Source organism: Pseudorca crassidens, chromosome 19 (assembly GCF_039906515.1).
Source record: "Pseudorca crassidens isolate mPseCra1 chromosome 19, mPseCra1.hap1, whole genome shotgun sequence".
In the NCBI taxonomy this organism is placed as follows: Eukaryota; Metazoa; Chordata; class Mammalia; order Artiodactyla; family Delphinidae; genus Pseudorca; species Pseudorca crassidens.
This window is the reverse complement of record NC_090314.1, coordinates 47,160,197-47,188,191: the sequence shown is the minus strand read 5'-3', so window position 1 is coordinate 47,188,191 and position 27,995 is coordinate 47,160,197. Positions and strand designations below refer to the sequence as shown.

General features: G+C 58.3%; 2 protein-coding genes and 1 long non-coding RNA gene across 13 annotated transcripts; 2 read left to right on the top strand and 1 right to left on the bottom strand.

The window, feature by feature from the left end:
- Positions 1–18: 18 nt before the first annotated feature.
- Positions 19–8,451, bottom strand: ACBD4 (acyl-CoA binding domain containing 4). 9 transcript variants are annotated; one of them, XM_067714162.1, is made up of 11 exons: positions 8,304–8,451; positions 7,341–7,418; positions 6,817–6,946; positions 6,439–6,559; positions 6,283–6,367; positions 5,882–6,002; positions 5,573–5,659; positions 5,181–5,251; positions 5,012–5,090; positions 4,153–4,292; positions 2,758–3,727 (listed from the first exon to the last, which is right to left on the bottom strand). In XM_067714162.1, the coding sequence occupies exons 3-11, from the start codon at positions 6,902–6,904 to the stop codon at positions 3,599–3,601; spliced, it is 921 nt and encodes a 306-aa protein (XP_067570263.1). In that variant the 5' UTR covers positions 6,905–6,946; positions 7,341–7,418; positions 8,304–8,451; the 3' UTR covers positions 2,758–3,598. The 9 variants fall into 9 exon arrangements, with proteins under 9 accessions (XP_067570267.1, XP_067570265.1, XP_067570270.1 ...); XM_067714166.1 differs by lacking the exons at positions 2,758–3,727; positions 8,304–8,451 and adding an exon at positions 19–148 and having other exon boundaries at positions 7,341–8,108; XM_067714164.1 differs by lacking the exons at positions 2,758–3,727; positions 8,304–8,451 and adding an exon at positions 1,075–1,757 and having other exon boundaries at positions 7,341–8,108.
- On the top strand, positions 975–2,617 carry LOC137211618 (uncharacterized). The gene is made up of 2 exons (XR_010937159.1): positions 975–1,114; positions 1,601–2,617. It is a non-coding gene; the product is annotated as an uncharacterized lncRNA (long non-coding RNA).
- Positions 8,313–27,878, top strand: PLCD3 (phospholipase C delta 3). Of its 3 annotated transcripts, none has more exons than XM_067714158.1 (15): positions 8,313–9,058; positions 19,070–19,231; positions 19,330–19,558; positions 19,894–20,023; positions 21,009–21,237; positions 21,704–21,905; positions 22,077–22,221; positions 23,055–23,207; positions 24,335–24,478; positions 24,621–24,771; positions 25,614–25,730; positions 26,359–26,525; positions 26,679–26,814; positions 26,905–27,054; positions 27,197–27,878. In XM_067714158.1, exons 2-15 carry the CDS (start codon positions 19,099–19,101, stop codon positions 27,283–27,285), a joined length of 2,175 nt encoding a protein of 724 aa, XP_067570259.1. In that variant the 5' UTR covers positions 8,313–9,058; positions 19,070–19,098; the 3' UTR covers positions 27,286–27,878. The 3 variants fall into 3 exon arrangements, with proteins under 3 accessions (XP_067570259.1, XP_067570257.1, XP_067570258.1); XM_067714156.1 differs by having other exon boundaries at positions 8,313–9,268; XM_067714157.1 differs by lacking the exon at positions 8,313–9,058 and adding an exon at positions 13,135–13,292.
- The last annotated feature ends 117 nt before the right edge of the window (positions 27,879–27,995 follow it).

Here is a 27,995-nt window from a genome sequence, read left to right as displayed (position 1 = left end):
CGCGGGCTTTCTCTGGTTGTGGCAAGCAGGGGCTACTCTTCGTTGCGGTGCGCGGGCTTATTGCAGTGTCTTCTGTTATTGCAGAGCATGGGCTCTAGGCGCGCGGGCTTCAGTAGTTGTGGCGCGCCAGGGCTCGAACCTCTGTCCCCTGCATTGGCAGGCGGATTCTTAACCACTGTGCCACCAGGGAAGCCCCTGTCCTGGTCACTTAAACCCCTGGAGTGCCTTATGATGAAGAGATCTTCATCGTTATCTCACAAAGCAACCCAGGCTCAGAGCAGTTAAGAATCTTGCCCAGGTCACACAGCTAGTATGTGCAACTGGTGGAGCTGGCTTCCGCCCGACTCCTGCATCCCCAGCATCAATTTGGTCCCTCTTCCACTGCCCTCCAGTTGTCCATCCTTAACACACGGGTTAACTCAAAATTTCGGAGCCCCAGCAGTCTGCAGCAGCCAGCGACCCCCGGAGGTCTCTGCACGCTCCGGCACTGGGCCCACCCCGACCGGGGCTCCCGCGCAGGGCCCCGCCCCCACTCCTCTGGGAGGGGCGGGAACGAAGCTCCCGCCGGCCTTGGCCTTCCAGAAAGTTCCCTGGGAAAGCCCGAGCGCAGAGGTCACCGGGAGGGGGAACGGGGAGCGAGCAGCTGAGGAGGGGGAAGGGGGCAGTGAGCACCTCTGGGGCCGGGATGTCGGCCCCGACCCTACGCCTGGCGCGCGGAGCAGGGAGTAGCCGCCCTCCCCTTCGGGCGTGGACGGAGCCTGTGCCCGGGCCCCGCCGCACTCCTCTTCTCCCGGCACCCCTAGCTCGCCGGTTCCCTCCCCCCGGCCACGACGGGGCGGGGGGCGGGGCCGCGGCCTTGGCCCCGCCCCCACCACGGCGCATCTCCTCCGCCTCCGTTCCAGACCCTGGGCTGGTGCCTCCACTAGCCCGGGTAGCTGGGAAATGCTTCTGGGACGCCGCCCGCTGGCCTCTCGGGGCCGTCCACGGGCAGCGGGGGAGGGGGCAGGGAAGGGACTTGAGGCTCGCGCGCCCCGGACCCGCTTCCCGCCTCAATCCGTGGCAGCCCAGACGGCAGAAGATGAAGGTTTTATTTTATTTAGTGAAACACTCTTTTGTAAGTTAATGTTTAGTGAAGACGTCCTGAGTATATGTGGGGGTAGGGCGGCCAGGAAAACGGAGCAGACTCCCCTCCCCCGGGGTTAGCTCTCTCCGCCTTTCCCCAGCTCGGTCAGGCCTCCCAGCCAATCATTCTTCCAGGCCCCGGCCCAAGTCCCAACTTGCCCACGAGCTGAGCCTCCTCGGGGAGAGGCTAGGGTGGGAAAGGAGTCAGGTGACCCAGAGGCTGGGGAGGGCAGAGGCTGAGACCCGGCAGCTCCGCCCCAGAATCAGCCGCCAACCCTGAACTGGGGACGTGCACCACACGTGCAGCCTCCCCAGGGAGCCTGAGGTGGTTGGGGGTGAGAGGAGGGGAGTTCTGTGGAGCTGCAGTAAGAGTGGAGTCCTATCCGGCTCCCCATTAGGGGAGAGGTGCCAAGGCAAACACTAATTGGGGCAGGAAGGGGGTGGGAGCGGGGTTTAACGTCGTTCTCCTAAACTCTAGGAAGGCTCAAAGTCTCCTCCGTTGGCTGCAGAGACTCCTCCATTGAGAGTCACCTCTTCTGGGTCCGAAACTGTCGGAAGAGCCACTGGACGATCAAGGGCCACAGGAGGAAGAAGAGCAGCGTGGGAACAGAGAGCCCAGTGCCGGGCCTTGGCCTCTGCCGCCGAGGGGAGAGAGTCAGGAGCCAGCCCGGGCCTCAGCACAGGCTGGGCCCTCCTTCGCAACCTGCTTGCAGAGCTCAGGTGGGAGCTTCTGCCTCCCTCTCCCCAGTCTGAGGACTGGGGCTCCCAGTTTGTCCCTGACACGTTGAGCCCTAACTCCCTCCCATATCCTCCTCCAAGGTGCCGAGAAGGCTGAAGGCTGGAGAGGCTGCTGAGTGGAGAGACTGGCTTCGAGGCGTCTCCTCTGGGCCACAAAGCAGTGACCCTGTTGGTGTGGCCCGAAGACCCCATATTGTAAAGGACATGCCACATATTTCAAATGAGGACCCTGGGTGCTCAGATTTTAGTTTCTAAATACCATTCTCTGCTGAATGGAGAAGTGGCAGATTTTAGGTCTGGAGCAGGGAAGGTAGAATTGAATGTGAGACGTCTTGTACCAGGAAGCAAGGAAGCTTTTAAAGATTAATGAGGTCAAATTACCAGAACATAGGACCCAGCTTGAAAGGGTCCCACCAAAGTTGTGACAGCCTGGGCATCAAAAAGAATGATGATTGCAGTTGACTGAAATACTGAGTCTTTAAAATCCATGAGTTCATGATGATACTCAAAGAGAAAGGGGAAATTTATCACCACTGAGGTGGCTGTTAAATCAACTCCTTACTCTAAAAATAGATAATTAAAGAGAAAGAATTAAGCACTTATTCTGCCTTCCATAAGGCACTGTATTTCAGGGAAATCCTAGATGATCAGGGAAACTCTACAGAAAAATGACAGCTAATAAATGTTAAAGGAATAATAGAATTTAAAAGTCAACGTTGTTTTTTGTAACCAGTAAATAAATTATTGATCCAGGCAAGGAGTATCTTATCAATTGTCAAAAGCTGTATGTCAAATGGGCTTGATGGGGAACTGGACATTCCCTGGCTGCAAGTGGTGGGAACAGACTGTCACCCCTTCATCCCTGCTAGTGGTCCACGCTAAAATCATTCACGGTAGGACATCCAAATATGTGTCCCTTGATGTAAAGAAAGAACATCACTTCTGATGTAATCTGGTCATGTAAACTAGCCAGGAGGCTGTCATCAGACAGACCACAAGAGTGGAACATTCTACAGGACCACTATCCAGTCTCATCCGCAAGTCAGTAGCAGGGAAGAGGGACTAGTCTAGACTAACAGAGTCTTAAGAACAGAGGCTCCTGGCCTGGACAGACAGGGAAGGTGGAAAAGGGGATTTGAATGTGGATTGTGTATTTGATGATATGAAGGAATTACTGTGTGTGATAAAATTTTGTTTTTGCTAGGTAGTAGAATGTCCTATTTTTAGAGATGCAAATCCAAGTATCTCAGGGTGGAAACCTTTAAAATCTTCAGCATATAAAATTAGTAAAAGGTAAACAATAAATGAAACCCTGGGGGGTGAGTGTTGAAAGGTTAGCCGCTGTGGATCTGAGGGAATTCCTGCCAACCTGGCTGACACCCACTGTGCCAAGGGGGTGAAGAGTCACGTGAGTGACTCCCCCGCATCCAGGAACTCAGCCGTCCCCTGCCCCCACCACTCCAGGCTTCGCAAGAACAGACTCACTCATAGTGAGTGGTGGATGCCAGCTTTGGTGGGAGACAGACCTAGGGCCACTCCCAGCTCCATTACTTAACGTTAATACTAACAATGAACCCCATATGAGAAGTCCCCCCCCCCCCGGGCACTGCGGAAGCACCTACATGCATTATGTCATCTAATCCTCAAAGCAGCTCTCAGGCTGTGTACCCTCAGGTAAGTTACTTAACATCTCAGAGCTGTAGTTTCCTCATCAGTAAAAGGGAAATGAAAAGAAAACCTATTTCACTGGTTTGTTTTGAGGATAAAATGAGATAATGCAGGTAATGTGTTTGGCACACAGCTGGGGTTCCAGAAATGGCCGCTGTGATTTATTTTGCAGAAGCAGAGGTGTAAAGGGTAAGCAGACCTAGAAGTTGAGAGAAGGGAGTGAGGGATGCAAGGGCTGAATCTGGGTAGGGCGAGACAATAAATCTGGGAACAGAAGTCCTGACTGAGGGGCAATAGGGACACACCCCCCCAGCCCCAATGCAAAGAGCAGACACATTCTGGCCCCTCCAACTGCTGGAATTCCATCTGTCCTCAGTTACTCTTCAGGCAGAGGGAGATAAGAGCAGGAAAGGAGGGCCTCTCCCAGTTCCAGGCTGGAAGCATTACTACAGACCCCCTGACTTCCTTGCCTGCGCCACGAGCCACAACATTCTCTGGAGAAGGCAGAGGTGTGAGCAGGCAGAGACGTGGGGACAAAGACAGAAGTGGCTGGATGAGGAGTCCAGAAAAGAGACCCTCAAAGTGCTGCCCCAGCCTTGCCCTGGGCCTTCGGACAGGGCTCACCTGCTTGCGGGGGACAGGCATGCTCTCCAGGCTCTGCAGTCTCCCCTGGACGTCCCGCATGCTCTCCTGCAGCGCCCGAACCGTCCCCACCAGCCATGTGTCCAATTCCTGGGGCCCCAGCAGGGTGCTTTCCAATCTCCCTGCAGTGCACAGACACACAGGGAAGGGGACTCAGGAGGCAGCTCAGCTAGGGGCAGGGTGGTGGCAGGCTGGGGCAGGTCCAGGGAGAATAAGAGTAGAGTGCGATCCCTTGTACCAAGTGTGAGTCTTGTGAAGCCCATCCATGTGGCTGAGTAATGGGCTGCCAGGGGTTTGAATCCCAGCAGGACTACCGCTTAGCTGTGTGACTTTGGGCAAGTCAGTAACTTCTCTAAGCCTCGTTGGTCAACTGAAAATTATGTCATCTCCCTCACAGGGCTGCTCGCTCTGAGGAATAAAGGAGATAATATTTATGAAAGTGCCCTTATGGGATGTGGCACACTGGAAGTTCTAGAAAGGGACAGGGCAGAACTCATTGTCCTAAGAGAGTCCCAAATGGGAGACCCAGAGAGAGAGGATGACTCTCAAGACCACGTAGGTATAGGTGAGAGAGCTGGTCTAGGAATTCTACCCCAGCTGCCCTTCCTCAGTGCCAGCCAAGAGTACAGACTCCTGGCGGCCCTCGGAGAGGAGGCCGGGCAGTGAGTTTGCCCATCCAGGCCAGTGTCTGGCTTTAACCCTTCCTGGGCAGAGGCTAGGCACTCTCTCCAGTGCCTAGCGTTGGATTTCACCTCTTCCCACGAGGGCAGCCAGGGGAAGGCCCAGGGCACCAGAACCATGGGAACGGCCAAAGGGGGTGAAGGGTCAGTCAGGGGCTCACCTTTCTTTGCAGGAGACTCGGTGCTGTTTCTGGTGTTGAGCTCTCCTCCCAGGGCGCCCCTCTGCTCTGCCCCAACCTGCTGAGAAGAGTCACAAAGTCCAAGGGGGGTGGTGGGAGCAGCTAAGGCCCAGTGGGGTAGGGAAGGGGAGGCAATGGGAGTGGGTCTCACCAGCTCAGGCTCCAGCTGCTCCATGGAATCACAGAAAACCTCAGAGTCCTGGTCCCTGGGTGGCTGGGACTCTGAGAAGGGGATGAGTAGGGTTAGTGACAAGAGGGAGGCCACGGAGGGAGGGGAGGGGGGTGCATCTAGGCAGAGGCATCTGTCCAGGGCACACTAGAGATACTGCCACAAGAGGCACAGATGGCTCCCTGAGTGGGGCTCTGGATCAGGAATCCCAGAACCTGCCCCTGGCCTCTGGGAACGCAGGCGGTCTCAGTGTCTGGGCACGAGGCGTGATAGGCACAGCGTGGCACCTAACCTGCTACCCTCCACCCTGCCTGGAGGTCCCCCCCACCTCCGGCCTGGGTTTTGCCCTCTGCCCCTCCTGCCCAGGCACTGACCTGGGCTTGGGGGTGCGGGTTCCTTGGGAAGGCAGGGAGGCTCTGGGGCAGGCTCAGCATCTCCATTCAGCACCTGCTCTTTCCAACCTGCGGAGACACAACACCCAGAGGTGGGGCTGGGAAGACATCAGGCCCCTGCTCCCCAATTAGCCATGGACTCTGCCTGAGACCCACCCCATCAGGGGCACTGGTTGCGGTCCTTACAGGGACATCACCTAGAGCCCTCTGCCCCCAGGCTCCCCTCCAACTGAGCAGCCCCCCGAGACAGTTCAGTCAGCACTAGTGGAGCTCCCAGCCTGGGGGCCTGACCTGTGACCCTTTTCAGGAAGGTCTCCGGGGGCCTCGGCATGTCAGGGATCACCTGGTACAGGGGCTCGAAGTAACCAAACATGTCCTCTGCCACCTCGCCCAGGGGCACCGTGTCGATCACCTGTGCAGGAGGGGGTCTAATGGGGAAGGGCTGGCCCCTCCCACCACTGCCCCCTTGAGCTGGGCCGCCTCCACCCTGCTTCTGCCCTGTCATACCTCTCCCCCTTGTGCCCAGTCAGGAACCAGAGACAGGCAGGGGTGGGGGAACAGCATGAAGGTGGTTAATTCCCATAGGGGTATCAACGTGCAGGAAACATAATGGGGGTCAGACTGGAAGGGTGGGGGGCAGGCCACCTGGCTGAGAGCTTGGTCACAGAGAGGAGTCTGCAGCCTCTCCCTACCCTCTGGGCCACCAGCTTCATCTCAGTGACGTAGGCGGACATGGCCTGCTCCCTGCTCATCTTGCCCAGGCTGTTCCAGGCATCCCTGGGGGACAGAAGGCTGTGAAATGCTGGTTGACAGCTGAGGCTTGTTTGCCCAGCCGATGGGGAGCTCACCATTTATAACGTCCAATAGGGTCCCAGAACCCAGGCTGGGGGACCAGGCAGGGCCCCATGGTAGCCTGCTTGTAGTAGCTGTAGAATCGCAGCATCTCTTTATAGGAGGGGCGGTAAGAGCCTGGGCAGGGGTTGGAAAGTGGGGGAGAAAGCATCACTCCCAGCTCCAAGAGGATGGAGGCGGGGGGAGAACCACCCTTGGGGAGGGCAGAGATGGCGAGGGGTCCCACCAGGGCAGCTGGACAGGGGCAGGTGGCAGAGGGGACCCCCAGGACAACTCAGGCAGGGACTTGTCTGTAAAAACTGCCAGGATCAAAGCCTCCTGGGAGGCGGACCCCAGTCGTCTTGACCCCCAAATGCGGGTCCCCATGCCCTCACCGTTCTTAGGCAGGTTCTGAATGACGCTTACTGCGGCCTGGAACTGTTTCTGGCAGTCCGGCTCTGGATTTTCATTTTCGGTACCCATACCCAGCTGCTCTGAGCCTTGGGGCCCTACTTTTGAGCGACTCTGCAAGAACAAACCTGTGTGTGAGCAGGCTCCAGCCCGCCCCACCTGCCCCCCGCCCCAACTCCTCCCTGGCACACGCCTCTGTAAGTCACTGGTCCATTTTCCAGGAGCAAACTAAGCTCTTTAGAGGCCTGAGTGAGACACCCTGGGAGGTCAGAAGCTGCGACTGAGGAGACACCTTTTCCTACCCCAAGGCAGCGTGGGTGGGGCCAGGATGGGTGGAGAGGACCTCGGTGTGTGGGTGGAGAGACAGGTGGCAAGTGCCTCTCTAGATGCACATCTCCAACTCCTAGACAGGAGAACCCGCAAGCCGAGAGGAGACAGGGCGGGGCAAACATCCTCCCACCCCGGCCCCCCATACCCCGGCTCAGCTGCCCGGCCGCCCGACACTCACTCTCAGCGCCCACTGCCCGGACACCTGGGTTCCCGCTCGCCACTAGCCGGAAGCTTCCGATTGACCTCCTGGCCGGGTCTGGCCCGGATGGGGTCGCGGAGCAAGGGGGAAAATTTAAGCCAATGAGAGAGCCCGTTTCAGATTTCTTCTACACCTCGACCACTCAACGCGGCCCTTTCGAGATTATGCAAATAGTTTAGCCGTGCCTCTCCCAATCAGGCGGGGCAAATCCGCGGGTTGGTTCCTCAACCCTGGATCGCCAGAGGCAGGCGGAAGCGCCCCCTGGTGGACACCGTGAAATGACGCTGTCTCTTGCGCCCCCTCTGGTGGAAACCCGCTAGTCAGCTGAACCCAGGTCCCACAGATTCGAGCCACGCAACTCAGCTCTCCAGACACGTAACAGGCGCTGGGGATAAAAGGGGGAATCATGTTCTGAGGTCAGGGGTTCTAAAGGAGGGACACTGGAGCTGAGTTTTGGAAGCCTTAAGAGTAAGCCAGGAGAAGAATGAGGAAGGTCATTTCTGGAGGAAGGAATTGCAGGATCAAAAGTACAGAGGAGAAGACTAAATATTTAGAAAGAATATCCAGAGAGGTGTGGAGACGCCAGCCAGCACGGACGGAATCTCTGAGTCCGGGATATCTGAAAATGGAGTAGAGCAGTAGGTGGCAAATCTAGGTCCTGAGAAACTAAGCTTTATCTTTGGGATGACACACTCCCGGCCGCCGCCGAGTGGCGGTGTGCACCCAGCCCTCCACCCCCGACCCAGGGCACTTGCTGCAGAAGATGCACATATCCCACCCCTCGCGCACAAATACGCAGGTGGTTTCTTATGTAGTAAGTGTACGCATGACACGGTCACCGGAACCCGCACTCGACGCTCATCCACAAGTTGATGCCAAGGACATCTACGCAGCGTGCGGTGGCCGTCCGAGGACGATCAAAAGCCCGGCGGGGGTGCCAACCTGTCCAAGCCGCCAACCACAGATTCTGCCGGGGTCTCCAGGCTTCGCGCCACCCCATCCTCTCCAGACCAGTCAGCTTGGAGTCTTCTACCCCTTTGGGGACGGCAACTAGCCGGGCGAGGAGAGGGTTAATCCTATGACGTCATGGCCAGAGCCTTCCTCCCTCCCCACCTCCAGTCAGTTCCCACTCCCCCCCACCCCCCACTCCTCCGGTTCGGGCTGCCCTGCCGCCCGGCTAAGCTCCCGGGACTTTCCGGGCCCGCGGACCCTAGGCCCAGGACGATCCGGCTCGCGGACCCTATCCCCTGTCTGGCTTCCTTCTGAGCCCTCAGGCGGGACGGGGAGGAGGAGGGTGGAGAGGGGTCCTGAGTCCACACTGAGTCAGGGTCCGGGGAAAGGAGAGGGTGTCTGTGCCAGAGGGCGGCCGTCGCTCCCTCCGATGCCTCCCCCCAGCACCATGGGGGCTCAGGACTCCGATAGGGCCGGGATCCCAGGACCGCTCGGAGAATGGGGAGGCGGACTCAGGAGCAGGGGCCTAACGCGGAGACTCGGGGTCGCGGGTCAGGCCCCCTCCCCACACTTCCTCTAGGGCACGGTTCCCCGCCTGGGTCACCGCCCCCTTCGCCGCCCCCTCGCACCTCCCCACGCCATCCTTGGCCCCGCCCTCTCCCTCCGGGTCCCTCCTTCCCTAACCCTCGTCCCTCCCTCTTTCCCTCCTCCCGACACCTCCTCCTCCCGACTCCCTCACGGCGCCGGTAAGTTTCTTCGCTCGACACCGCGCACAGACCCCGGGCCCGGCCCCGGCCCCGCGACCATGCTGTGCGGCCGCTGGAGGAGCCGCCATCGGCGGCGCGAGGAGCCCCCGGTGCCGGCCCAGGTCGCAGCGCCCGTCGCGCTCCCGTCCCCGCCCGCACCCCAGGACGGCGGCAACAAGAGGCCCGGGCTGCGGGCGCTGAAGAAGATGGGTCAGTGAGCGGCTGGGGCGGCTCGGGGTGGGTGCGGACGGGCCCCGGGGGCGCAGCCTGGGAGGGTTGGGGTGTTCCGGCGAGCCGTTGGTGGGCTTCCCAATGGGGCTGTGGGGAGTCCGGCGAGGGATGGAAGACCAGCACCGTTCCAGCGGGGGAGGGGAGGTCGCACCTGGGGTCACCCGAGGTCCTGGGGTCCGAGCGAGGCTCCCAGGATGGCTTTTGTTTTCCACCAGGAGGCGCCCTACCTTCGGGTCAGAAAGCCAGAGTTGCCTTCTCAGATTTGAGGGAAGTCAGTGGGGGAAAGGAAAGTAACTATGGTTTATCAAGCATCTCCCAGACACTGGCCAGCACTGGGTGGTTACAGATGTGGTGCCCTTCAATCTTCTTCACCTTCCTGAGAGGCAGGTGGTATAATCCCCATTTCACAGATGAGGAAACTGACTCAGAGAAAGTCAGGAATTTGTCTATGACCACACAGCTAATAGAGGGCAAAAGTTGGTATGTACCCCACACTGCCCCTGGCCCCGTCTCAGAACCAGGGCAAAGTGGGACTGACTGGGGGGTTGAGGGCTTGAACGAGGGGGTTTATGTGTGAGAGTTTTACATTTTATACAATGTAAAATACTGTAAAAGTGAAGTGGTGTAGTAGAACTGTGGTCGGTAGAATAGTTAATGAAGTGGGGCTGAGGGAACAGAGGGCAGGGCTGCCCGAAGACCTGTGTGAATCTTGGAGCAAAAATCAGAGGTCCCGATAGCCGGTCTTACCTTCTCTTTACCACTGTCCTCCACCCCTTGTTCTTTTTTTTAAGATTTTTAAATTTTAAAATTTATTTTATTTATTTATTTTTGGCTGCATTGGGTCTTCGTTGCTGTGCACAGGCTTCCTCTAGCTGCGGCGAGGGGAGCTTCTCTTTGTTGAGGTGCACGGGCTTCTCATTGCAGTGGCTCCTCTTGTTGCAGAGCATGGGCTTTAGGCGCAGAGGCTTCAGTAGTTGTGGCTCGTGGGCTCTAGAGCGCAGGCTCAGTAGTTGTAGTGCACAGATCCACGGCATGTGGGATTTTCCCAGACCAGGGCTCGAACCCGTGTCCCCAGCATCAGCAGGCGGATGCTCAACCACCGCGCCACCAGGGAAGCCCCACCCCCCTGTTCTTACTTCTGCCTCCTCTCATTCATTTGACCTGAATTTATTGAGTGCTGTGTTCTGAGCGCCGTGCCTGGCACTCTCCTTATGGAGACAGAAGACGAGGTCTCTGCCCTACCTTTCATCAATCACACATGCATTCCACAAACATTTATTGAGTGCCTATATTATGCTCTGCCCTGGGGATTCAGCAACGAACAAGGCAGACACAGTCCTGGCCCTCAGAGAGCTGAAGTACCAGCAAGGATGTCAGACAATGAAGCAAAGAAATAAGGCTGTGAAGGAAGGACCAAGATGCTGGCGAGCCCTGGCTGCACCCTGGAGCTGGAGGGAGACTAGAGTGAGGCAGAAGGGGAGAGGCAGGTGGAGGCTGGGTCCTCAAGGCCCCTGCTTATAAGGTTATGGACTTTCTCTGGAGGGTGACAGGAGCCCGGGAAAGGTCTCAGGCCGGAGGAGAGAGGCAGGAATTTTGTAGAGTAGGGGTGGGTTGGACGAAGGCAGGGGTGAAACAAGGAGACCCATAGGAGGGAGGTTGAGGCGTCAGCTGGGCAAGCTGTGTGTGTGCGGGGGGGACGGGGAGCTCAGAAGTGGGCCGGTACAGCCGAGATGGATTCCAGAACTACAGGGAGATGCACCGGGCTGGACTTGGCAGTTGGTGGGATCTGGAAGGTGTCTCTAATGGGTGGCAGCGTCATCATCCTGTGGTCTAAGGGGCAGTGGTGGTTTGGGGAGAGGTCGATGGCCATGGGGAGTTGAGGTGCTGCTGAGATAGTCAAGGGCTGGTGTTGGGCCAGAGAAGCAGCCCCAGGAGTCAGCTGCCTGCGGGGGTTATGGGTACCCTGGGAGGGCTGAGGTGATGCTCCCGCACACCTGCCTGCCTCCTCATTCCATACATTTTTGCTAAGCCCCGTCCGCATGCCAGAGCGCAGTGTCAGGGCTGGGGCTACAGAGATGGAGGACACAGCACCTTGCCCTGGGGGAATGAACAGTCTAGTGCCAGGAGCCACTTGTAGACAAATAATTACAGCTGAGCCCAAGACTCATTCCCCTTTGGCTGAGTAACGTTGAACGGGAGCTCCGGGCACCCCGTGACAGTGACACTCTTGGGAACTATGTGGGTGTCAGAATGCCATCTGCGCCACCCTCCCTCCCCGCTGACTGCGGCACCGTCCTGTTGAGTGACTGCCTTTAGAGAGAGGAATGTCAAGTCTGTGGGGAATGTCCCTTCCCCAGGCCTCACTGAGTCCAGGTGGAGGTGGAGGTGAAACCCAGCTGTCCTGGGGCCCAACTGCCCTGGCCATAAAGGCCCAGTCCTAGGTCTACCAGCCAGGTAGCTTCCACGATGACCCCTGCAGCTGCTGCCTCTCCTGAAATGACCCTGAGGGCTGTGTCCTGTCACCACCTTTGCCACACCCCTTAGTCTAACAGAGGACAGATTTTCTTTCCGATCAGGTCAAGAGACTAGAGCAGGGAGTGGCTCAGAGTCAAAGGTGAAGAGGGGCCCAAGGAAAAGAAAGGGGGGCCATACTGGGGGAAACCGAGATGAGGGGGGACGGACAGCAGCCCCCGCATTGAGTGGGAGTCATTTGTGGAGCCTAGGGTCCACTCTGCTCCCATCTCCCGCCCCCAGGCTGGGCTGCTGGCCTGGCCTGCGCCAGGGAAGCCAGGGAACAGTTGAAGAGCTAGAAGAGGAGCCCAGTGAGCACCAGGGCAGGGCTGAGCTCGCAGTAGCCCAGATCCTACTTAATCCTCGGGCACCCCAGGGGAAGGTGCTGTCACTGTCCTCACAGATAAGAAACTTGAGGTGGAGGGGGTGAAGTCACCGGCCCAAGGCCATGCGGTTAAGAGGCAGCGTCTGTCTGCCATCAAAGCCATCGTTTTCAATGAGGGCTCTTTTTAATAAGAAACAGCGTTTCTTTTCTTTTTTTTCTTTTTAATTAATTAATTTATTTATTTATTTTTGGCTGTGTTGGGTCTTCATTTCTGTGCGAGGGCTTTCTCCAGTTGCGGCGAGGGGGGGCCACTCTTCATCGCGGTGCGCGGGCCTCTCACTATCGCGGCCTCTCTTGTTGGGAGCACAGGCTCCAGACGCGCAGGCTCAGTAGTTGTGGCTCACGGGCCTAGTTGCTCCGCGGCATGTGGGATCTTCCCAGACCAGGGCTCAAACCCATGTCCCCTGCATTGGCAGGCAGATTCTTAACCACTGCGCCACCAGGGAAGCCCTCAATGAGAGCTCATTATTGCTGGAATTAATGAATACTAATTACCACCTTTATAACACTGTGCGAGCGCTTTTCTTGTATTAGCTCGTTTAATGTCACAACCTTATGAGGTAGGTGGGACCATTAGCCTCATTTTACAAGTGAGGAAACTGAGGTTCAGAGAGGTTCAGTAACTTGCCCCGTATTCCAAGCTGGGAAGTAGCTAAGAGAGGATTTGAACCCAGGAAGTCTGGCCCAGTGTCCAAGCTCCTAACACAATGAATGAATGAGTGATTTAAGCCTGGTGGGGAGGGGCCTGCTACACCCCTCTCCCATAGTGGTTCTGCCAGCTGCCAGGGGTGTCCTCATAGGGCTGCCAAAAAATATATATCAGTATGTCCCAAATTATGTAAATATTTGATACTAAAATATTATTATTTTTTGTTCATCTGAAATTCACATTTAACTGGGCATCCTGAATTTTCTCTGGCAGCCCTATCTCCCCAGAGCCTGGAACTGTCCCTGTGCCCCGATGCTCCACCCTGCCGCTAATCCTCCTGTGAGCAGAGCACTAAGTGGGCAGAATCTGTTGCCTTCCCTCCCCCGTCGGCACACACCGCCAAGTGCCGCAGGGAAAGCGGGCTCTCCCGATGGCCTGCCCAGGGCATCTCCTGCAGGGTGAGTGGGGCTGCCAGGGGCGAGGTTGGCAGGTGGGGCGGTCTTCAGAGCAGCCCCCGGTCTGGGGAGGTGCCTGGCCTGGGTGGTGGGAGGGGTGGGCAGCCCTCCTGGTCGCGCCGGCGTGTGCCAGGCAGGGCTGGGGGGCTGGCTCTGCCCTGCATCCTGGCCCCCCTCACCTCTCCTCCTTCCTCAGCTCTGAGGAGCCCCGCTCCACGATCTCAGCCCCCAAACAGGCTTCACGCCTGGTCTGGCCCTGCGGAGAAGAGTGTTGCCACCTTTATCGCACTACGTCCACCCAGAGCAGGGGAAGCACCGCCTGCCTTTCTTGACTTTGTTGATGCTTCAAGGAATGTTATGGATTCTGGCACGGAGCTCCGCTAGGCTCTAGCCTTGGGTGTGGCAGCCAGTCAGGGCGAGGGGGACGCGTTTGGTACCCGAGGTGCTGAGGCTACCTGCTGGCTTGAGGATTCCGGTGGGAAGGAGTTTGAGACCCCTTGCCGTTGCCTGTCCCCTCCCAGAGCCTCATGGCCTCAGTCACCGGGAAAAGCTGCTCTTCCTCCCCTCCCCCCGTTGGCATGAAGCTGTCGGCTGTCGCTGTTCCCTGCATGTCTCACATTCCTACTGGAGTCCCGTGGGCCCTTCCTGAGTGTGCACTGGCGCACACACACACACACACACACACCTTAGTTTCCATGCCAAGCTGACCACCTCCCACCCACCAACCCCATACACACACACACACACACACCTGATGTGCACACACCACCCTACACACACCTTCACTCCTTACATACCCTGCTCTGCATACACGCCCCGTGACCACACAGCACTCCCACCCCTGCCACCAGCCCACTCTGGCCTCTGCCCACCCCCTACATGGCCCCTGCATCCACCCCTGCCTTGGGCCACCCACACTGTTTTTAGCATACACAGCGAGTCCTCTCTGATCATCAGTGGCCCACCTGTGAGAAAGGTGGGATTGAAGGGCCAGGGATAAACTTGGCCTCCCCACAGCCCCTTGCAGCTCTGCCAGTGAGGCAGATTCCTGCCCGCAGCCTTGGCCCCAGACCACACACAGCCCAACCCGCCCAGGCTGCAGGTGGTTACTGGGAAACTGTGGGGCTGCCCGTTCCTCACCACCTCCTGGCCCCTCTCTGGGGGCTGAGATAAGCGGCTCAGGGAAGGTGTCTGGGCCCCAGCTGATGACACTGGGCGGGAGAGGGGCCCAGCTGCAAGCCATGGGACTGAGGAGCAGGGATGGAGCAGAATACCCGGGTCCTTGCCCACCCCCCACCCCCGGCACTGCCTTGGTTTCCTTCTTTGTTATCATTTACTGTGCGCCTCCTGTGGGCGGGCCCCAGACAGAGAGCCCTGTGTGCTCCTTCAGTCACACAGAGCCCTTTGGGTGAGGCCCCCCAACTCTGAACGCACCCCAGCTGCCCTGTGACCCTGGACAAGTTCGTTAGCTGCTCTGTGCCTCTTCAACAGCTTTATTGAGAATGAATTCACATCCCATACCATTCGGCCATGTAAAGTGTACAGCAGTTTCTGGCATATTACATTATCATTATTCTTATTCTTTGGCTGTGCTGTGTGGCATGCAGGATCTTAGTTCCTCCACCAGGGATCGAACCTGTGCCCCCTGCATTGAAAGCACGGAGTCTTAACCACTGCACCGCCAGCAAAGTCCCTTAATTTTTAAAAATTGTGGTAAAATATATATAACATAAAATTGGCCATGTACACCATTCTGAAGTGGGTAATTCAGTGGCATTAATTACATTCACAATATTGTGCTATTTCTAAAACTTTTCCATCACCCTAAACAGAAACTCTGTAACCATTAGGACATAAGTCACCATTCTTCCCTTTCCCCAGCCCCCGGTAACCTCTAATTTACTTTCTGTCTCTGAGTTTTTTTAAATTGAGGTATAAGTGATATAAAATCTGTTTCTGTGAATTTGACTGTTCTAGTATCTCATGTAAATGGAATCGTACATCATTTGTCCTTCTGGGTCTGGCTTATTTCCCTTAGCATAATGTTTTCATCTTTTTTTTTTTTTTTTTTTTGCGGTACGCGGGCCTCTCACTGTTGTGGCCTCTCCCGTTGCGGAGCACAGGCTCTGGACACGCAGGCTCAGCGGCCATGGCTCACGGGCCCAGCCGCTCCGCGGCATGTGGGATCCTTCCGGACCGGGGCACGAACCCACGTCCCCTGCATCGGCAGGCGGACTCGCAACCACTGCGCCACCAGGGAAGCCCGCATAATGTTTTCACGGTTCATCCGTGTTGTAACAGAGATCAGATTTCACTCCTCTTTATGGCTGAATAATAACCCACTGTATGCATAGACCACATTTTGCTTATTCATTCATTTGTTGATGGACGCTTGGGTTGTTTCCACCTTTTGGTACTGTTTGTCCTCATTTTTACTACTGTTATTTCGTGATTGTTCCCCCACCTGCTCGGTTGAGGTGGCCATGGTGCTGGCCCAGCCCAGCTCCAGGTTCAAGGCAGAGATGGATAGATAGAGAATCCATGGAAACCACGGGAGGCAGGCAGCTTGCACTCCTGCTCCAAGCAGGTAGGAATGAGGTCGAGGAAACATCTGTGGGTTTGGATCTGGTGGGACCGATAAATGTTTACTGGGTGGCTAGGCAGAGGGCCAGGCCCCTCTCAGTATCACTGCCCAGGGCCTGGGCCTGCTTCCTGACCTCACGCCCTTACCTCCCTTGGTCCTGCCCCTCCCATCTGACAGCTCAGCCCCCTCACTACCCTAGGGTTCAGAAGCTCAAGCAGTGGAGAAATAGAGGCACCCACCCAGGGACTCGGCACCTGGCCCAGCCGGGCACTTCACCCTCGTTCTGTGTGGCTTTTCCTCTGGCAGTGTGGTTGGAGGACAGTGTGGTCCAAGGGGCAGTGTGATCCGGGGGGCCTGTGCTGGTTGGGTGGGCAGAATGGAATGTCACCCCTTCCCCCAGCAGGCTCCTGGGGAGCTGGGGGTGAGAGCCAGGAGTAGGGGCCTCCTCAGCGTGGGAACCTGTCCCGGTGGGGTGCTGGTCGGGAGCTCAGGCTGCCTTTCTCCATGTCCTGTTTGCAGCAGGCTCTGGACAAAAGAGGCCTTCAGTGACTCACCTCCATTTCCAGCCTTAGTCATGCACCAGCCCCCCTCCTCCACCTCCCCCCCCCAACCTCTGGCCTTGGCATCACAGGGCTGGCCCAGTCAGGGGAGGTGGGTGCAGCTGCAGGGCCTGGCTGTCATGGGGATGAGGAGTCCCCTTTCCCATAGCTGAGGGGGTGGTGGAGGGGCGGGCTCAGCCCTGATGGCGCTGCAGGTGCCCCTGAATGCCCTGCCCCCCACTCTGTTGTTCCTCAGGATGAGAGAATGCAGAGGTTGCCTGGATGTGGGGAACCTGTGGGGATAGGGGCCTGAGGGTCTGGTGAGTCTCTTGGCCTGGCCCATGCCAAGTTCCAGCTCTTTACCTGGAAGAAGGAGGGTTCCACCTCCCCTTCCTGGCTAGGTGGCACTGAGTGGGCATTGACCCTTCCAGAAGGCCACAGTCTAAACCCTGAGAGACCCCTTGGAGCCATTAGGGTCACAAATTGGCCCCAAGGGGGACCATAGCCTCTTAAGGATGGCAGGTTTCTCCTCCTGCCCCTGAGTCCATGATTCTCCATTATAGTCACTCTCAAAGTCATAAGGTAGCTTTTTTTTTTTTTTCATAAGGTAGCTTTTTAAACATACAGATGTCCAACCCCCAACCTGTACCTGCTGGATGAGAATCTCTGGGTCATGGGTTTTGCAACCTCCACCAGGTGATTCTGATGCACAGCCGGAGTTGAGAAACCCTGACCCACAAGGCTGCTGCCCTGACATCTGGACAGATGGCTCAGGGCTGGGGCTAGAATACACTTAGTCCCCAGCTGTCTGTCCATCTGCCTCCCCTTTCAGAAAACACTGGCTGCAAGCCTGGCTCTGGGACAAGCACTGAGGTGTGGATATCCCAGCGCTTGGGCTTATTAAGGTCCACTGAAATTACAGTTTAGGTGGGGTGATTTAATTAAAGTAAAAAGTGTTGCTGGTGGTCAGGGAAGGAGAACTCCTATTTGAGGACAAATCAGGAAAGACTTCCTGGAGGAGGTGGTCCTTGAAGGACCCCAGTCTGAGGAAGAGATGGGAGAATGATCCTACAAAGGCTCCTAGAGAGAGTGAGAGGAAGCCCCAGGAATTTAGACTTGATTCCTCAGGTCAGGGTTTGCAGCTGGGCAAGCAGAGTCCTTGGGGCCACAAAGCCTAAAGCCAAACCCAGTATTGGGAGCTTGTTAAAATAAAGGGAGGAAGAGAGGCCCACTGTCTTGTTTCTTTTGGCCCAAACAGTGGTGTTTTGGGGTTTTTTGTTTCAATTTGATTTAATTGCCAACATTGAAAAATCTGGAGGCGTCACATATAAATCCAGATTCGGTTCCCTGGGAACTCTGGGCCTTCATCCACTCCTGGCTGCCTCCGTCCTTCCGAAGGGTGTGGACCCTACAGTTGGTCTGGTTTCCACACGTTCTGTTGTCCCCTGGCTCATAAACCTTTGGTTCTGACCCCTGCTGAGGAAGATCTGAGCAGGGTGTGGCCCTACCAGGGTGGGCAGCATCTTGACTGAATTTTGGATTTCGTAGCAGCTACTATTGTGGTCTCCACTTTATGAATGGCGAACATGAGGCTTAGAGCTGTCACAGGGTAGTGCCACCAAGGCCGTGTAACTGGGGAGTGACAGAGCTGGTATTTGACTCCTCGGACCCTGCTCTTTCGTAGGTCCTCAAGCCCAGGGTGGTTGCAGGGAGTTGGGGGAGGGAGGAGGATAGAAGGAGCAGAGGGGTCAGTGTAGTGGCCAAGGGCGAAGGTGCTGGAGCCTGACCTCCAGGGTCTGAAGCCTGCTTCTGCCACTCCCCAGCCATGGAATTCTGGCAAGTTGCTGAAGCATCTCTGCACTTGTTTCCTCGTGTGTTAACACGTGAGTGGGGTCTGGCATGTAGTAGGTACTTTGTAAGCATTTTGTCTTATTAAGAAGGATGGACGCTGTGACCGGAGAGCACATGTGGGCTCAGGGGTTACACGGGGTTGTGACAGTGGCTGGGCAAGGGGGATACCAAGTGTCACAGGAGATCATGCTTTCAGCTGGGCCCCACCAGGGCATCTGGAGATCAGCCCCAGGCTGGCCAAGGCAGGACTGGGCCTGGCATGCTTGGTCTGAGACCCTGGAGCCAGAGTGACCTCTGCTGTCCTCCCTTGTCTTCGGGAAAGCAGAGGTGAGGAGCTTGGGTTGCAGCAGGAAAGATTTAGGTTAGATAGTGAGACTACCCTCTTGATGGTCAGGTTTTCGTGTCAAGGGAAAAGGCTGTTGATGGCAGATTCCAGGCTTGAAGGCTGGAGGCCGTGATGGAGGGGAGTGGCAGAAAGAGTGACCTTTAGCGAGGCCTGAGTCCCAGGCGCCGCCTTGGGCTCTGCTCTGAGGGCCTCCAGACGAGGCTGCTTGACACGGGGGAGGGCAGGCCTGTTACTGGCACCCCTCCCAGGGTGGCCTGGGTGGGACACACCAAGCACAGGCCTTGGGGCCAAAGAGCCTACAGCCAAAGCCGGTATTGGGGCCTGTTACAGGGAGAGGCAGAGCCGCCTGGGAGAGTTTACAGAGGCTTGGGGAGGAGGCCGCACCTCCCTGCTGGGAGGAGGGTGGAGGGAACCTGCAAGCAGGGCCAGCCAGGATGCCCATCCCCTCCCGCCCCCGCAGGCCTGACGGAGGACGAGGACGTGCGCGCCATGCTGCGGGGCTCCCGGCTCTGCAAGATCCGCTCGCGGACATGGCAAAAGGAGCGGCTGTACCGGCTGCAGGAGGACGGCCTGAGCGTGTGGTTCCAGCGGCGCATCCCGCGCGCGCCTTCGCAGCACATCTGTGAGCTGGGGCCCGGGCGGGCGCGGGCAGGCTGGGGACAGTGGAGGCCCGGCCCCGCCGCCCTGACCCGGCCGCGCGCGTCCCGTCCCTCTCCGCAGTCTTCGTGCAGCACATCGAGGCCGTCCGCGAGGGCCACCAGTCCGAGGGCCTGCGGCGCTTCGGGGGCGCCTTCGAGCCGGCGCGCTGCCTAACCATCGCCTTCAAGGGGCGTCGCAAGAACTTGGACCTGGCGGCGCCTACGGCCGAGGAGGCGCAGCGCTGGGTGCGCGGTCTGGCCAAGCTGCGCGCGCGCCTCGATGCCATGAGCCAGCGCGAGCGCCTCGACCAATATCCTCCCGGGGAAGGCAGCGAACCGCGCGGGGAGGGGGGCCGGCCGTGTGCCGGGAGGACCCTCAGGCCCAGGGGAGGCGTGGCTCCGCCCTTAGGGAACCGCGGTTTGAGATAGAGCCCCTTGTCTTAAGAACCGAGGGTGGTGACGGGGAGCCCGTTCCCGTGGAGGACGTGCGGCTGGGGCACTCAGGGGGTCCACAGGCTGAGGGGAAACCACAGCCCCCAAACCTGGGAGCCCCCAGGGCGGGGGTGGGGGTATGCCATACCTGTCAGTTACCTGTCAGCAGGGGGCTGGGCCCAACCTGTCTCTAGTATTTCTTGAGCACCCACACCTGGATCCACTTCTATCTGCATCGAGCGGACTCCAACCAGGACAGTAAGATGAGCTTCAAGGAGATCAAGAACCTGCTCCGCATGGTCAACGTGGACATGAACGACATGTACGCCTACGGCCTCTTCAAGGTGGGCATCTGCCACCATTCTGGCCTCTGCTCTCTGCCCTCCCCCAGCCATCTGGGTCATCAGTTCCCTCCCCCTTCCCACCTGCCCTCTGCCTTCCCCCAGCCATCTGAGCCACCAGTTCCCTCCCCCTTCCCACCTGCTCTCTGCCTTCCCCCAGCCATCTGAGCCACCAGTTCCCTCCCCCTTCCCACCCGCCAGCTTTTGTGGAGAGTGGCCTCTCTCTGCAGAAAGGCCACATCTGGGCCTAGGTACACTTTCAACCCAGTGAAGCCACTGGGCCAGGATGGGAGTGCTGGCCCAGAGCTCCTTTCCTCACCCTCAGGCAGAGCCCAGGTAGGGAGGACCTCAGGCTCACGGGTACACACAGGAGCGCACCCCCCTCCACTGTGGCATGTGTGGCACCTCCACACGTGACCATGTACACCCCACATGTGGGAGCACAGACGGGGCCCACGGAGGTGGGCTGTGCATCCGTGGCCCAGTTGGATCACGTGGAGACACCTGTGTGGATGTTGACTGTGACCCCAAAAGACAGAAGGGGCCACGGCACCAGTGCACCTGGGCCGATAGCGCCACGTGAATTCTGTTATGTGTTGCTCACTGCCCCTGGGTGTGAACGTGTGAGGCTGAGAACGGTAGCGTATACACACGGGAGGGGGGATTCTGGCACCGGGGCTCAGCCCTGCCCGGGGCTCAGCCCTGCCCGGGGCTCACAGTGTCTCCTCCCACATCTTGATTCTTGGAGTAGGTCGTGGGGCAGAGGAACAGGCAATGAACCCGAGTCCTTTCTTAGAATCCCAGCCCTGTGATTTAGCAGCTGTGTGAGTCTGAGTGAGACCCGGAGCCTGGCTAGCTTTCAGTTTCTCCACCTGTGAAACTGCGGACAGTGCCTCCTTCCCAGACGTGGTGGATGACGGGCGTGTCAGCGCAGGCCAACTCTCCCAGGGTGTCCTCCTCCTCTGAATCTCTCCCTCCTGTTCTCCAGGAGTGTGACCGCTCCAACAATGAGTGGCTGGAGGGGCCTGAGATCGAGGAGTTTCTGCGACGGCTGCTGAAACGCCCCGAGCTGGAGGAGATCTTCCATCGGTACTCGGGCGAGGACCGGGTGTTGAGCACCCCCGAGCTGCTGGAGTTCCTGGAGGACCAGGGTGAGGATGACGCCACACTGGCCCACGCCCAGCAGCTCATCCACACCTATGAGCTCAACGAGACAGGTGAGGGGTCTGACAGATGGGGCTGGGGCCAACACGGCCCAGGGCTCGGCATCTGACAGGTCCGGGTTCCCAGCTAAGTGGGCTCTGCTATTACAGGCTGTGGGCACCATCTTGGGCAGGTTACCTTGCCTCTCTGAGACTCAGCTGCCACATCTGTAAAATGGCATAGTAATGTACCGTCCTCACAGGGTTGGGTTGAAATTAAATGGCATAACTTGGGAGTCCCCTGGTGGCCTACTGGTTAGGATTCCAGCCTTTCACTGCCGTGGCCCGGGTTCAATCCCTGGTCGGGAAACAGATCCCGCAAGCTGCGAGGTGTGGCCAAAAAAAAAAAAAAAAGGCGTAACTTACGTGGAGTCCAGTCAGTAGACAGGTGCTCACTATTACTAAGTTGAGTGAGCTTTGAGGCATTTTAGGGCCAGACAAAGGGGTCCCCCGTGATGCTCTCTTCTGCCCATTCCTTCAGCCAAGCAGCACGAGCTGATGACTCTGGATGGCTTCATGATGTACCTGTTGTCGCCTGAGGGGGCTGCCCTGAACCCGGCCCACACGTGTGTGTTCCAGGACATGAACCAGCCCCTGGCCCACTACTTCATCTCCTCCTCCCATAACACCTACCTGACCGACTCTCAGATCGGTGGGCCCAGCAGCACCGAGGCCTATGTTAGGTACCATAGTGGGGGGGATGGTGGGAGTGAACATGTCTGGGAGCCAGTTTGGGGATGGACATGGGGCTCAGCTCCCGCCATGGGCTTCCTGGGGCCTACCTGGGGGCCTGTCCATCGCCCTGCTCTGTGCCACCCATATGACACCTTGCCCATCCATCCATCTGTCCGCAGAGCCTTTGCCCAGGGATGCCGCTGTGTGGAGCTTGACTGCTGGGAGGGGCCAGGAGGGGAGCCGGTCATCTACCATGGCCACACCCTCACCTCCAAGATCCTCTTCCGAGACGTGATCCAGGCAGTGCGTGACCATGCCTTCACGGTGAGCCCTGGGACTCCCACGCCCAGCCCCAGAGCCTTCCCCATGACATCAGCTGGTCTCAGTCCTTCCAGAAGAAACCCCTGGGACTTCCCTGGTGGTCCAGTGGTTAAGATTCTGTGCTTCCACTGTAGGGGGCACGGGTTCGATCCCTGGTCAGGGAACTAAGATCCTGCATGCCGCGTGTGGCACGGCCAAAAAAACCCCAAAACAAAAAACCCCCCGAAACAAAAGAAACCCCTGCCCAGGGACTCACTTTCACCAAGTCCTGCTGGGACAACTGCCCAATGGGGTAGAATAAAGCTGGGTGAGAGGCTCCCTTCTCCCACCCTTATATTTAGTAAATGTATTAAAATCGTAAAATTTCCAGAAGAAAACCTTGTGGGTAGGGAAGGACCTTTTAATCGTGACTCGCAAAGAGAAAATCGTGAAAGAGAGGCTCAGTGTTGCACCTACATAAAATTGCAACTTCTGTCGAGCTATACAAACCTTACCGTCAGCAAATGATGGGCTGGGACCAAAAGTGTGCAACCTAAACGACATGGTCAGTGTCATTAACAGATAAAGAACATTTGTAAAAGAAAAACATTCCTGCAGCCACCCTCAGCTCCCCAGACACTCCACCCCTTCCCCGAGGCCCCAGATCTGACCTCTGCCCCTCCACGTGCACACTGACCCCAGTGTGTCCCATATCCACGCACTCAGTCTCCCCCAGAGTGGGTTCTGCAGAGCCCTGCCTTTGCCTGCCTGGCCTGAAAGGGGTTGGGGGCCGGGCATAGCAGGGGTCCTGGTGGGGGAGGGGTGAGTGACTGAGCTGCTGCCCTTCCCTCCCACAGCTGTCTCCGTACCCCGTCATCCTGTCCCTCGAGAACCACTGTGGGCTGGAGCAGCAGGCTGCCATGGCCCGTCACCTCCACACCATCCTAGGGGACATGTTGGTGACGCAGCTGCTGGACTCCCAGAACCCTGAAGAGCTGCCGTCCCCAGAGGTGATGCTCCCGAACCCCCAGCCTGGGTGGGGGGAGGGTCTGGCTCCGAGGGCCACATCCACCTCCCTTGTTCAGGCCCCCTCCCCTCTCTCTGTCTTAACCTTCCTCCGCTTCTCCGTTCATCTGACATCTGCCACCCTGTGGTCTTGCCACTTGTCTGCCTTCCATTTTGACTAGACACACCCCACCCTGTCACCTGGCATCGAAGGCCCTCTACGACCTGGCCCTGACCTCCCCGCTCTGCCTTCTGCCCACGGAGTCCTGCAGGCTCGGCCATTCCCATCTCAAAGGCCTTGGTTGACACTGTCTCTTCCATCTGAAGCTCCCTTCCTAGCCATCTGTGCTCGCCAAGCGCCACCTGCTTAGAGCTCTAGCTCAGCGTAAAGGGCCTCTTCCTGTGGCCTTAACAACTTCCTCAGCTCTCTGGCCAGAAGTGGTCCTTCCTCCTTTCCTCCCAACCCCCAGAGCATTTCATCTGCCCCTTCAGGACACTCATCCTTTTGGGGCTCTTTGAGAAAACTCTCCTCCTCCTTCCAATCCCAAATTATGCAAGGAATGTAGGTTCACCTTTGTGTGTGATTTTTTTGTCGGTATGAAAATAACATACATATGGTAAAAGAAAAAATGGAGCCGCAGAAAAGCATACACAATGGAACACGGATTTTCCTCCACTCACGCTCCCCCCGTCCTATTTCTGGAGAAGTGAGCATCTTCAGCAGTGTCTTGTGTATCCTTCCAGAACTTTCCCACGCATATATATAGCTATGTACATAGCTATCTTCTCTTTCAAATGGTGCACGAAGATCACGTGAACACATATTCTACATGCGCTTCTTTCACGAGATCTTTTTTGAAGAGAGCACCGTCTCTTTCAACCCTGAGCCGCCTCATTCATTTTACTGGCTGCTGTGTAGGATGCTGATGCTTAGAGGGACCCCATTGGCCAGTCCCCTGTGGATGGGGCTGTTTCCCTCATAGGTTTCTTCCTATTAGAAACATCACTCATCTGTGTCTCCTTCGCTGCTCGCCACCCTGGGCCAGCCCCTCACACAGTGGTGGCTGAGTGATAGACTGACCAGCCGACACAGGGGCAAAAGGGCTTAATTTTTCCGTGTTGGTCTCTACAGCAGCTGAAAGGCCGGGTCCTGGTGAAGGGGAAGAGGCTGCCAGCTGCTCGGAATGAGGACGGTCGAATTCTGTCAGACCGGGAGGAGGACAACGAAGACGAGGATGAAGAAGAGGAGGCGGGGGCCCCAGAGCAGAGGCGGCGGGTGAGTGGGCCTGGCTGGGCCAGCCCGGGCTGGGCAGGGGCTTGAGGCCACTGTGGAGCTTGGGGGCAGGTGGCAGAGGGAAGGAAGGTGGGAGGACCAGGGGTCTGGAGCGGGCAGACCCCCGCTGAGGCTCGTCTCCCAGGCCAAGCAGATCTCCCCGGAGCTGTCGGCCCTGGCCGTGTACTGCTGTGCCAGCCGCCTGCGGACCCTGCGCCCTGCCCCAGCCCCGCCCCAGCCCTGCCAGGTCAGCTCCCTCAGCGAGCGCAAGGCCAAGAAGCTCATCCGAGAGGCAGGTAGGAGCCGGGACGTCGGGCCTCTGGGGGACCTGCAGGCTCCTGGTGGGTGGTAGGTGCTGAAGTTGATCTGGAAAGGAGTGCGAAAGGGCTTCGGGGGCAGTGAAAAGAGGGGCTCAGGGAATGAGTGCCCAGCGCATGCCCGGCACCCGGCCAGGCGTACGTAGAGGGAAAAGGGCACAGGGAAGGGGGAGGCTGCTGTCTGCCTTCACCAGCTCACAGCCTAGTGGTGGGGCCAGACACAGATGGACAATTACGGTGCCGGGTGATCAGTCGGGCAGGACAGGCATGACGGAGGCTGGGGAAGCCCAGCAGGAGGGGGTGAGACCAGAGAAGGGTTCCCGAGCAAGTGGTGGCTGAGAAGACACCTGACTGAAGGATGAGGCGGAAGCAGCCAGGTGAAGAGGGGGAGGGGACTTCAGACAGGAGGAGCAGGTTGGCCCAAGGCCTGGAGGCTTGAGGTACAGGAAGGGTTCTTGGAACCAGAGGCGTGGCTGGAGGAGTGCTTGTGGGATGAGCCATGAAAGACAGGGGATGCCAGCCTGGGGCCAAGTGCTCCACCCACCAAGTTGGGAACGTGGGGACTTGGGGTGGGAGGCAGTGTCAGGCGGCGGGAGCGGGGGGGGGGTCCCTGCCCCTCTCTGGACTTCAGCAGCCTCCTTGTGAGGACCCCCGTCCCCTCATCAGAGAGAACAAGGAGCCGGGGCGGGGGAGCTGGGGATGGGAGTTCAGCCTCTGTTCCCAGCTTGTCTCTGGAGGTGGGGGAGGGGAGGGGACAGGCCCTGGCACCCGGTGAGCCACAGCCCAGGGGCTGTCACAGTCCTGCCCCAACTCTCGCTCAGGGAACAGCTTCATCAGGCACAATGCCTGCCAACTGACCCGTGTCTACCCACTGGGGCTGCGGATGAACTCCGCCAACTACAACCCCCAGGAGATGTGGAACTCGGGCTGTCAGCTGGGTGAGTGGGAGCGCCGGGGAGAGGGGGTGGGCAGGGGGCCACGGCGGCCCCAGCGGTGATGAGGCCGCACAGCTTTCCAGAAGGTGGAGAAATGAGTCCTATAGATGCCAGTGATTAAAAGACTGATCAACAAGGAAGGTGGGGAAACACAAAGCAGGCTCGTTTGTGTAAACGAGCCAGTGCACAATCTCAAAACTTTTCATGCAGGTGGAAATTCAAAACCTCCGCTCCCACGTGCCCCTCATACACACACACGCACAGCCCGGCAGTCCCCACTAAGCAACGCTGACGAGCGTGTGTTCTGGAGGGAGGCTGAGCAGAGCCGAAGGAGAGGAGCCTGGTCCCGTTGGGGGCAGGGAGGGAAACATGGGGCTTCCTTGGATCCTGCCTCTGGCCCGGCCCCAGCCCCACCCTCCGGCTCCAGCTGTGGAGGCTGCCGTGAAACCCCCCAGCCATGGTAGGGGTGGGATATCACTATCCAGGCAGTGGGACCCTGGGCCCTCTCTAGAGAGAGCTGAGTCCTCGCCCCATGAGGTGTGTCCGGTGGGGAGGGCAGTGAGACTCTTGAAACTGAGCAGTGAAGAGAGGGCCGCTGAGAGCCCCTGCCCTGCCCCCGCTGTGTCCACAGTGGCCCTGAACTTCCAGACGCCAGGTTATGAGATGGACCTCAATGCCGGGCGCTTCCTTATCAATGGGCAGTGCGGCTATGTCCTGAAACCTGCCTGTCTGCGGCAGCCTGACACAACCTTTGACCCTGAGTGTCCTGGACCCCCCAGAACGACTTTCACCATCCAGGTCAGCAGCCTGGACCACACCCTGCCTGGGGTCCCTGTCTGCGGGGTGCCAGCCTGAGGATAGCAGAGGCCTGGGGACAGCTCGCGGGAGGGCGGTCTGCCTCCAGGTCCTGAGCAGGAGGGCCAGGCTGCAGCTCCCCTCGCTCCCGCGCAGGTGCTGACCGCGCAGCAGCTGCCCAAGCTGAATGCCGAGAAGCCAAACTCCATCGTGGACCCGCTGGTGCGCATTGAGATCCACGGGGTGCCCGCAGACTGTGCTTGCAAGGAGACCAACTACGTGCTCAACAACGGTGGGGGCCCTGCTGGGGCGAGCTGGGGGCAGATAGCGGGGAGCGGGGCAGGTGCAGGGCGGGCTCTTGACGGTCAGGCCTGCGCCCTAGGCTTCAACCCCCGCTGGGGACAGACCCTGCAGTTCCAGCTGCGGGCTCCGGAGCTGGTGCTGGTCCGGTTCGTGGTAGAAGATTATGACGCCACGTCCCCCAATGACTTTGTGGGCCAGTTTACACTGCCTCTCAGCAGCCTGAAGCAAGGTTGGTGGGGTTGACGGGGGTGGAAAGAGAAGGGGGGCCGGGCCTCCAAGACCCTGTTCACCCGGGCTGCCCACTCCCTCTGAGAGCCTGGCCCCGCAGGGCGGTGGGCAGAGAAGCTGACACCGGGCTACCCTCCCGGCAGGATACCGCCACATCCACCTGCTTTCCAAGGACGGGGCCTCACTGTCACCAGCCACCCTCTTTGTCCACATCTGCATCCAGCGCTCCTGACGGCACAGCTGAGCCACCCTGGGTTCTGCAGGTGCCAGTCTGCATCCGTCAGCGGAGGCCCTCTCCTCCTCTGGAGAGGAGGGGTGACGGAGGGCCAGCCCTCCAGCCTCCCACTTAGCCTGCCCGCCAGGATCTGTTCTCAACTGGGTGCTGAGGGCCGCCTCAGCCCCTCCTGAAGAACAGGCAGTTGATCTTTTCCCTGGGCTGTGAGATGCCCCCAGCTCCTCAGGTGCTCAGCCCACCTGGTCGTCGTGGCTTCTGAAGAGCCAGGCCCGTTGCTGCCAGGAGACTTGGGGAGCAGGACATGTAAGCCCTCAGCCACCCTCTGCCCCGTCCCAGCCTCCTTCCCACAAGGAGCCCAGCCACCCCCTTGCCCCCTCCCCAGGCGTTAGCCACCCCGTAAGGCCCTCCTTCCCCCTCCAGGCTTTCTGGGCTCCTCCCTCCAGCTCTGGAACCTGAGCGCCGCTCCCTTGTTAAAGCAAGCAGGGAGAGGGAGGCTCAGCCCTGGGTAAACCTAGGAGGAGATTTTTAACTTGTCTTAGAAGAGCCCTGGAGAGGACAGCAGAACAAAATAAAGAAGCAAGTTTACTTTACCACTGCCACGCCCTGAGCACCTCTGAGGCCACACCCACAGGCCTATGAGGAGGGACGGGGCAGAGGGAGCGTCCCCTGGGCCTCTTGCTGCATCTGGGCTCCCCTGTCTAAGACAG